Genomic DNA, 9,105 nt, shown 5'->3' with positions numbered 1-9,105 from the left:
CACTGTCACACTGAAGAAGTTGATGGGACAGGAACTTGAACTTATGTAGGCTAGATAAATGACTTGGGCTTTTCCCTATAAGCAGATGGTTAGTAAATGGTTTCTAACCAAACTCCTTGACAGTGAATGGTTTCTCTTATTCACAATGGCACCCTCCCCAAGGCCCACAAGTGTGTCCAACACAGAGTAGGCTTAGTTTGCGATGATCCAAAAGCAAACTGAGACAAGAGCTTGACTGTGGCTAGTTTATGTGGGAGATGATCCCGGAAATCACAAATGAGGGGCAAGGAAAGTCAGTCAAAGAAGGAAGAAAAATCAGTAATGTTAGGCGTGCTGTTGAATAGGTGTCACTGTGGAGGACTGGGTGCAATCTGCCTGGGGACCCTTTGAAGAATATTGACTATTTCTCAGAGCTGTCCACTAAGGACTGGAATTTTTGCACTAAATTCAGCCATGTGCTGGTTGAGAGTTTTCTCTGGTGATGTTAAATCCCAGGTACGCTAGGACTATCTGTAGCACAGGTAAGGAAGTCCTCTGACTTTCCAGAAAACCCTCAACAGGAGTGCTGGGGCTTGTGGTGGGGAGGTGTTAGCAGGTGCAGGAACTGTCCACCTGCAGCTACAGTTGAAAGGAGATGCGAACCAGGAGACAAGGAGTGGGACACTCTCTGTGGGATCAGACATGCTCACTGGATCCAGACGCAGTGAAATTAAGGATAATGATTGAGAATGAAGGAGAAAAAGAGGCATAGGGGGAAATAATGAATTTGTGGGCAGTGGTTAACTGATGTAATGAGAACTGGGTACCAGTGAATATGATTGGATCAGTGCTGGGTTTAACTGTGTAGAGAGGAGAAGGCAAGCACAGCACCATGACTGGGTATCTGTGTTACCAAGAACTAGTTGCTGTGGCATAGCAGGTAAAGCTGCCACTTGGGACACCAGCAACCCATATGGGTTCCGGCTTGAGTCCTGGCTGCTCCTCTTCCAATCCAGCTCTATGCTAATGCTCCTGGGAAAGTAGTGGAAGATGGCCCAAGTATTTGGGATGTTGTATCCATGTGGGAGACCTGGAAGGAGCTCCTGGCTCCTGGCTTCAGTTTGGCCCAGCTCCAGCTGTTGCAGCTATTTGGGGAGTGAACCAGCAGATAGAAGATCTCTCTCTCTCTAACTCTGATTTTTAAATAAAATAATTAAAAAACCCCTAGTTGCTTAAATGGGTGAGATGTGGTGTGGCCAAGTCCCGATACCTTAGAGAAACACAGTCTTGATACCTGCCCATTGATTTACACCTGTGAGTACCCAGTGAGTACGAAAGTGCTTTCAGTGAGTGCTTTGCAAACAGAACATTCTGGTGTTTTGTTGGGCAGCAGCATACTTACTCTCTTTTAAGATTTAATGCTACCAGAAGCAAACTGGAAGGGCCACAAAAATGTTAAGTGCATGCACGCTTTGACTTTAGCACTGCTGTTTTTGATTCTTGGGGCCAGGCAGGATGAGTGGGACAGCCTTGGCAGGGCTGTATATCTGGAGGTAGAGACTCTCACCAAACAGCAGGATCCAGGCCTCTTTGGCATTGAGGTAGAAGGAATGATTGGAGACAAATAGAGTCCCGTCCCCATAACACGAAAGGCTGGACAACCAGACCACACCACTTGGCTGTGGGAAGGCTGCCTTTCCAAGTGTGGGTCTCCTTGACTTTCCCCACTTCAGGAATGGTCAGTGGGAGGAAAAGAGGACAGGAAGTAGTCCTCCATCAGCACCAAGAGATGTGCTCTCCTCCTGCCACCACTCTACCTTAGGAGGTTCTCGCCAAGTTCAGTTCCCACCCGTTCTGCCTCAAGACAAACTCACAGAAGAGTTTTGCATGAATATTCACTTTAATGATCTGGAGGTGGGTCGCTGGAGGACCGCCTCTTGGGAGAGCATGGGGCAGAGGCTTCACGTGAGGTCTCAGTCAGCGACAAGGTTGTGGCCCACAGTGGGAAGTGGCTCGAAGAAACCCTGTTTTACAACAAGAAGCAGCAAGGGATTTGAAGTCAGCGTGTGCCACATTGCCTTCCTCCCCCAATACTGCAATAACAGCCCAATTTGGATGAGACTAATGCAGTGACTCAGCCCACTGACTGACAGTCTGACCCCTTGGCTCCCACCTCCCACAGAGAGCTCCTCCTCCCTCTGTGATCCTCCCTTAGGCTGGGGCTGGAGAAAGATGGCAGTGCTGTTCCCGGAAGTGTCATGTTTGGATTCTCGGATGTGCCATGGCAACCAGTCGGCAAAGGCAGGCCTCTGCCACTTAGCTCTGATTATGTTGCCCCGGCAACCAACCCTGACTTAGGAAGCCTAGCTGCTACATTTTGGGTATGAGAAATGATTCCTTGAAGAGCAGAAGGGGCTGGGACCCCGAGGTGCGTCTGCCTCTAGATGGAGGACACAGCTGGGGGTGTGTGGTGCTCAGCTCAACCACCACTACCCAAGCCCAAGGCACCTCTCTCTCCCAGGAGAGGATATCAGCTCCTTACAGGCCTCTCAGGTCTTCTCATCACCCATTCTCCAGTATCACCAGGGCAGCCTTTTAAAATCATGTCTCACACTGTGACATCCCTTTCTGAAAGTTTCCTGGTTAACCTCCTACTGTGCCTAGCATAAGATCCAAGCTTTTGACCTTGGCCTCACTGTGAGGCCCTGTATGGTCAGCCCTGAGCCAGCGTCTCCAGTCTCATTTCCCTGCACTGACTTTTCTGCCTGTTTCTCTGATGTACTGTGGTTCTCTTGTCTCAGGGCATGTGTGGTTGCAAAACTCTGCCTAGGATGTCCTTCCAATCTGCCCCTGCCTGCCATCTTCTTATAATGTAAGGTTGAGGCCAAACTAAAAAGACCTTTTCAACATGGAGGAGTCTATTGTTTGGAACAATGTACTGTGCTCATTGGAAGCAGGGTGGAGGCTGTGCAGGGGAAAGACTGGGAATCAGACGACATGCAGCTCTGAGTAGGTCCCATGACCAGCCTGGGTCCCAGGTTCTCATCTATAGTGATAGATGGGAATGCTAGATGGATGCATATCAACTGGATTCTGAAGTGTTCAAACATCCCAAAGAGATGCCTCAGAGTCTTGCCCAGTGACTTGCCCAAGCTGCCAGAGTACAGGAAGCAGGAGGCTGAGAGTGAGGGCTCTGTTTTCCATTTATCCAAGGGAGCTTTGCTATCATTTTCTATAGGCAAGGGAGAATATGGTAGAAATGAGGAGCTTTTTCCTCTTATTTAGAAAACTCTGAGGTTTTCAATGACTTTTAAATTTTATTTATTTATTTGAGAGGAAGACATACACAGAGAGGGAGAAGGACAGAGGGAGAGTGAGGGAGGAAGGGAGGTAGAGAGAGAGAGAGAGAGAGAGAGACAGACAGACAGACAGACAGAGACAGAGAAAGCTCTCTTCCATCCATTCCCCAAAGAGCAGGAATGGTCCAGGCAGCTGAAGCCAAGAGCCAGGAACCCAATCCAGGCCTCCCACTAAGGGGGCAGGAACCCAATCACTGCTAACTCCTAAGATGTTCATTAACAGGAATCTGGAATCAGAACCCAGAGCCAGGCATTGAGTTCAGGCACTCTGATATGGAACCTGGGAGTCTTAACCAAATACCTGCCCACTCAATGCCTATTTTAAGCTCAACGCTGACTCATGATCTTAGATGTCATTTCTTCTTTAGGGACTCTCAGCACCTGTGTCATGCCTCATCCTCCACCTCTCAGAAGGACACATACAGGCAGATTCTAAGACAAACAGGAAAGTGGGGATACTCTGATTGGAAAAGGAAAGATCTTTTCTTCAGCTTACCTGTTATTGCCCTAATTCCCATTCCCTCCCTCATACCTGCCTCTCTCACTGAAACACATTGATTTCCCTAGCATCAGTTAGCCTCTCACCTTGACAGGGCTGGCCACCTCTCTTTTCAGGGCCTTTGAAGATACCTTGGAGGTAAAGCATTGTTCTTTGTTCATCTTGGCTACTGGGCTCTGTGGGGCGGGGAAGAAGCCAGTAATCAAGGATACAGAAAGGGTGAGAGAGCCCAAGAGGGAAAGCAATGGGATACGAGGTCGGGGATCCACAGTTCTTGGGAAGAGGCATGCATCTCACCTTGGGGAATAGGAGTCGAAGTTTATCCTCTTTCTTGCCCCTGAAGGAAACAGCAATGACAAACGAGACCCAGGCTTGCCAACACCCACTTCCCCTCCTTTTGTAGATACTGCCAATGGGTCATAGACTCATTCCCTACTGACCCCAGATGGGACCTTTGCATCATTCTTCTCCTACCACTACAAGTGGCTGCTACCTCCAGTTTTGGTGCCTGTTCAGTCCTTTCTCCAACTATCTGCCACACAGCATGGGCCAGTCATTGGCCTTACCTACCTCACTCCACTGGTTTTGGTGGGGAAGACTGCCTTCCCATCCTTCATGCATGGATCTTGGGGGTGGAGTCTGCTGATGTGTTCCATCTTCTGGGTCATCACATCCTGGGTGATGTCATCCTTCCAGAACAGACCTGCAGAATGAAGGATGGGTTGGACTGACACCTGGGACACCCTGATTCACCCACTTTAGGGACCAGGGGGACCTCTTCCCACATACATATTGGATCACATTTTTAAAATTTATTTGACAGATAGAGTTAGACAGTGAGAGTGAGAGACAGAAAGGTCTTCCTTCTGTTGGTTCACTCCCCAAATGGCTGCTATGGCTGGAGCTATACTGATCTGAAGCCAGGAGCCAGGTGCTTCCTCCTGGTCTCCCATGCAGGTGCAGGAGCCTAAGCATTTGGGCCATTCTTCACTGCCCTCCCGGGCCACAGCAGAGAGCTGGACTGAAGAGGAGCAACAAGGACTAGAACCAGTGCTCATATGGGATGCTCGTGCCGCAGGCAGAGGATTAACCAAGTGAGTCATGGCACTGGCCCTCAGATCACATTTTGTGGAAAGAATGTTATCATATAAAAGTTACTTACCACAGTGCTAGATATGTCCTATTGAATTGAGATTATAACAATAGTTTCTTGCTGATCCACTTGAGCAATTATGTGAAGATCAAATCAGCTTACAAATGTAAAGAGTGCTTAGAAAACTCTAAGGTGGTGGTTCTCATCTGAATCTCTTGCAAGCCTTATTAAAACATAGATTGCTGTTTCTCATACCCAGAGTTTCTGATGTAGTAGGTCTGGGGTGAAAATCAAGCTTTAGCACTTCCAATAATTTTCCCTGGTGGTGCTGATACTGCTGGTCCAGGATTCGCTTATAAGACTACTGCTCTAAGGCACTACACACACACACACACACACACACACACACACACGCATGCATGGCATTGGTAGTAACAATGTGAACTCAAAGCAGATTTCCTACTTCACTCTCCCTGACCCTCATTCATAAAACTGCTCTAAGGAAGAGTCAGCCATCTGTCTTAATGGACTCTCCACTGCCTTTTATCCTCTCCTCTATTTCTTATACAGTTTTCCCTGGTTCCTGCTCAGAGGGTGAAGTGTGAGCTCCCAGCAGAGAACTTGAGTCCTGGCTCTGGAAGAACTCAGTGTTGGGGATTGGGTCTAGGTCCTAAGGGGTTTCATGCTGGCCTCTTTTGGGGTTTCTTCTAGAAGTATCTTCATGGGCTCTTTAGTGTGTTCAAGGGCAAACAGCCCACCCATCCATACTCCACCTATATGCCTGTCTTACCCCCTCCTTCAGGAGGTGAGTAGGACAAAAAGTTTCAAGCAGAGACATTTGGGGAAAAGAAGTCCCATGATTAGTTCAGAGTCCCTCATTGCCATTTCCCCATATCTTTCCAGGTCTCAACCTCTGTTCTCTAGCTCTTACTTACCCTGGGGTACAATCTGCTGGAGTACAACTTGTAGGTGCCAGAAGACTGGAGTGGTGAATCCTTGGAGGGACCAGAGCTGCCCTGCTCCAACTTGGCCCTGACCATCTAAAGGCAAGATAGTGGTGTCAGCATGGAGTTTGGCCCAAAGCCTTCCAAATCCCAGTTGAAGCAGCTTCCCTCCACTGGTACTCTTGGAGCCCCTGGTCTCTTCTCCTCCCCTCCCCCACCTCACCAGGGCCCTTTTCTATCTTCAAGTCTTCATTTTTTTTCATTTCATTTTCTCATCTCCCACTACCACTTTTCTTGTTCTTCAGCCCTGAAGCCTCATTCAGCTTTGGGACCAACTTCCAGGTAAGAGCCATGTGCACGTAGAGCTGCCCATGGAGGGTCAGGTAAACAGAGGCTCAGAAAGCTACCCACATGGGACAGATAGATGGATAGATGGTTATGGGAGCCAGGTGAGTTTTATCTTTGAAGCCTGGGGGGAGGGGCGTTACAGAGGAGGATTGGAATCCTTAGAAAAACTTTATAGAAAATGTACGTTATGAGAAACTTATGCACAGATTTAAAAAAAATTCTGCACCCAAGTCATGTTTATATTTCAATCCCATTTTCCATGAACTCTTCTAAGTACCTTTGTCATCCCTCAATATCTTTAGGGAATTGCTTCCAGAGCCCCTTCCCTCCAATACTAAAATCCGTGGATGCTCAAGTCTGTCATGGAAAATGGCATTGTATTTGTATACAACCTGTGCAATGTTCCAATATGCTTTAAATCATCTCTTGATTATTTGTAATATCTAAGTATACAACATAAATGCTATGTAACTAGCTGTTAAAGTATTATTTAGGGAATAATGACAAGGAATATAGTTTCTTTAGCACAACAGCGATTTTTTCTTACATATTTTTCATTCACAGTTATTTGAATTCCCTAGTACGCGTAGGAGGGATGTGTGTTGCAATGTGAAGGGCAGTCCGTTTTTCTCTGTAGTGGAATTGTCTTGAGTTATTCTGGACACGTCTTAAGAAAAGACCTGATGGCTAATAATGTCCTGGAGCCTCCAGCACCCCGCCCAGAAGGGGAAAAGCTTCAGGAAAGGGAGATGGTACTATGACGCCGCGCTCCCAGTGCAGGCAGGAAAACGCGGAGGAGCCTTTGGCCGGACCCACAGCTTGGCTAGCGCTGTCCATGGTGCTGAGACGTGGCGGTGACGCGGAGCAGTAACGAGAGCTCGGCATCTCCGCGAGGCCCGGCTGTCCCCCGCTCCCTGTCTTCCATCTCCCCTCTGCCCCCGCGAAACCTCTGCTCTGGCCCCTAAACCCAAGAACCAGGATGGGAGACTCGACACGGCCCTTGGAGATTGGTCTCCGCCCTGCGCGCTCTCCGGAGTTCCAGCGTCTGCGCACTCCGGCTGCCGAGACCAGAGTCAGCGCGATGTCTTCTGCACAGCGCAGAGGCGGGGGTGGGGTGGGGGTGGTGCCTCTAGGCTGGGGGATGTTTTTCTCTTCTTATTGAAAATCGGATCACTGAACGCTGTCTCATCTGTCTGCCCGGGCTTCTCCCTGGAGCCAGGACCCTGACACCTGCTGATCAAGTCCATGACAACCTCACCGCCTTGGTCATCTCTTCTCTATCCTCGCCGGACGTCTCGCTTCTCCCGTGGTCACATAAGCCAGTTTTTACTTATCTCTGCCCATTTGACTTCCCGACCCCTTCCCAAAACCACACTCCCGGTAGGCGCGCCTCTTAGGTCCAGGGCCCCTAGGCTGAGCCCTACCCCAAGCCGCCGCCTCTTCGGGAGGAACTCTATGCGGATCTCTTCTCATCGCCCCAAACTTTCTTCCCCAGCCTCCTGGCCCCCGGCCCTGCCCACACCCCGTTTCCTCCTGACCGTGGGTGTTAACGTCGCCGCAGCCCCCGGGGCTGCTGTTCAGCAGGAGGAGGCCGACGAGCAGCCGCAGCCCCCCGGAGCCCCCAGACCTCAGCGGGCGCTGCATCCTCTCAGCTCGGCGCGCTCGCTCCTCCACCTAAGTCGCAGTGCAGGTGGCGACGGCGGCCGGAGGGGCTGAGCGGGGCGGTCGGTCGCTTCCCACCTGCCCGCCAGCGGCGCGGGATCTGCGTCGCCCTTCCCCGCGGCTCGGCCAATCGCGGCGGGCCTCGCCCCTGCGGACTCTTCCCCAACCCCTCCTTCTCCTTACAGCCTCCTGCGCTTGGCACCTCTCGCAATTTCTAGCCTTGCGCCCTTTTGGCGTCGGTCAGGCCCCAAAGACCACCGTCTCTACCCCTAGGCCCAGGGTTAGGGAAGCAGGTTCATGTGAGATGTGGGTGTGAATCGTACCTACCTCTTGGGCTTGCTGTGAGGATTCAATATGGACTGCGCGAGGAGAACAGCAGACTGTGAATTTAGTCAATTCTTACCCCTGATGCTTACCTCACCCTCACCTGCCTAAAAGCCTTTAGTAGGCATGTGGGTTCCATCTGGAAAATGTAGAGCACATCCACCCACTTTTTTCCATGTGCAGCACCGTCACCCTGGGTCCAGACCACTGTGCCCTTTAAAATATTTCTTTATTTTCATTTTATTTGAAACACAAAGAGACAGCTTCCATCCGCTGGTTCATTCCCCAAACGCCAGCAGCAGCCCAGGGCTGGGGCAGGGTCCAGCGGAAGCCAGGAGCCCAGGGAACTCCACTGGAGCATCAGCAGGGAGCTGGAGCAGAAGTGGAACAGTGAGGACTGGAACCAGCACTCACATGGAATGGTATGATGCCAGAGTCACAGGGTGGTTTAACCTACTGTGCCACAAGGCCAGCCTCTTCATAGAGCCCTTACAAAAAGTAACTGGCTGGGGCTGGTGCTGTGGTGGAGTGGCTAAAGTTGCCACCTGCATTGCCGGCATCCCATATGGGCACCAGTTCGAGTCCTAGCTGTTCCACTTCCGATCCAGCTCTCTGCTATGGCTTGGGATAGCAGTAGAAGATGGTCCAACTTCTTGGGCCCCTGCACCCACATGGGAGACCTGGAGGAAGCTCCTGGCTCCTGGCTTCTGATAGGTGCAGCTCTGGCCGTTGCTGTCAATTAGGGAGACTTTCTCTCCCTCTCTCTCTCTCTCTCTCTCTCCCTCTCTCTCTCTCTCTCACCTTCTTTGACTTTCAAATAAATAAATAAATCTTTTAAAAAATAAAAGTACCTAGCTAAGGAACTGCTTATTTATCCCTGTGTATTGGTAAGCTAGT

The 9,105-nt window shown here is 50.1% G+C and overlaps 1 protein-coding gene across 1 annotated transcript; it reads right to left on the bottom strand.

Annotated features, from left to right (window-relative positions):
• Positions 1-1,860: 1,860 nt before the first annotated feature.
• On the bottom strand, positions 1,861-7,999 carry LOC100355789 (regulated endocrine-specific protein 18). Its single transcript, XM_002712494.6, has 6 exons — positions 7,761-7,999; positions 5,866-5,970; positions 4,408-4,540; positions 4,135-4,174; positions 3,924-4,013; positions 1,861-2,003 (listed from the first exon to the last, which is right to left on the bottom strand). The coding sequence occupies exons 1-6, from the start codon at positions 7,864-7,866 to the stop codon at positions 1,953-1,955; spliced, it is 525 nt and encodes a 174-aa protein (XP_002712540.3). The 5' UTR covers positions 7,867-7,999; the 3' UTR covers positions 1,861-1,952.
• Positions 8,000-9,105: the final 1,106 nt, after the last annotated feature.

The sequence above is a fragment of the Oryctolagus cuniculus genome, chromosome 3, assembly GCF_051225735.1.
Source record: "Oryctolagus cuniculus isolate XC-2025 breed Fujian yellow rabbit chromosome 3, ASM5122573v1, whole genome shotgun sequence".
In the NCBI taxonomy this organism is placed as follows: Eukaryota; Metazoa; Chordata; class Mammalia; order Lagomorpha; family Leporidae; genus Oryctolagus; species Oryctolagus cuniculus.
The sequence above is the reverse complement of the archived record's forward strand: the minus strand, read 5'-3'. Positions and strand labels throughout refer to the sequence as shown.

Excerpts from the sequence above, each read along its gene's own strand:
- LOC100355789 (XM_002712494.6), bottom strand. The coding sequence starts at position 7,866 with ATGCAGCGCCCGCTGAGGTCTGGGGGCTCCGGGGGGCTGCGGCTGCTC. Across the intron at positions 4,014-4,134 it reads TTCGACTCCTATTCCCCAAG|AGCCCAGTAGCCAAGATGAA; the intron begins GTGAGATGCATG and ends CCCGCCCCACAG. Across the intron at positions 2,004-3,923 it reads AGGTGGCCAGCCCTGTCAAG|GGTTTCTTCGAGCCACTTCC; the intron begins GTGAGAGGCTAA and ends GTTGTAAAACAG.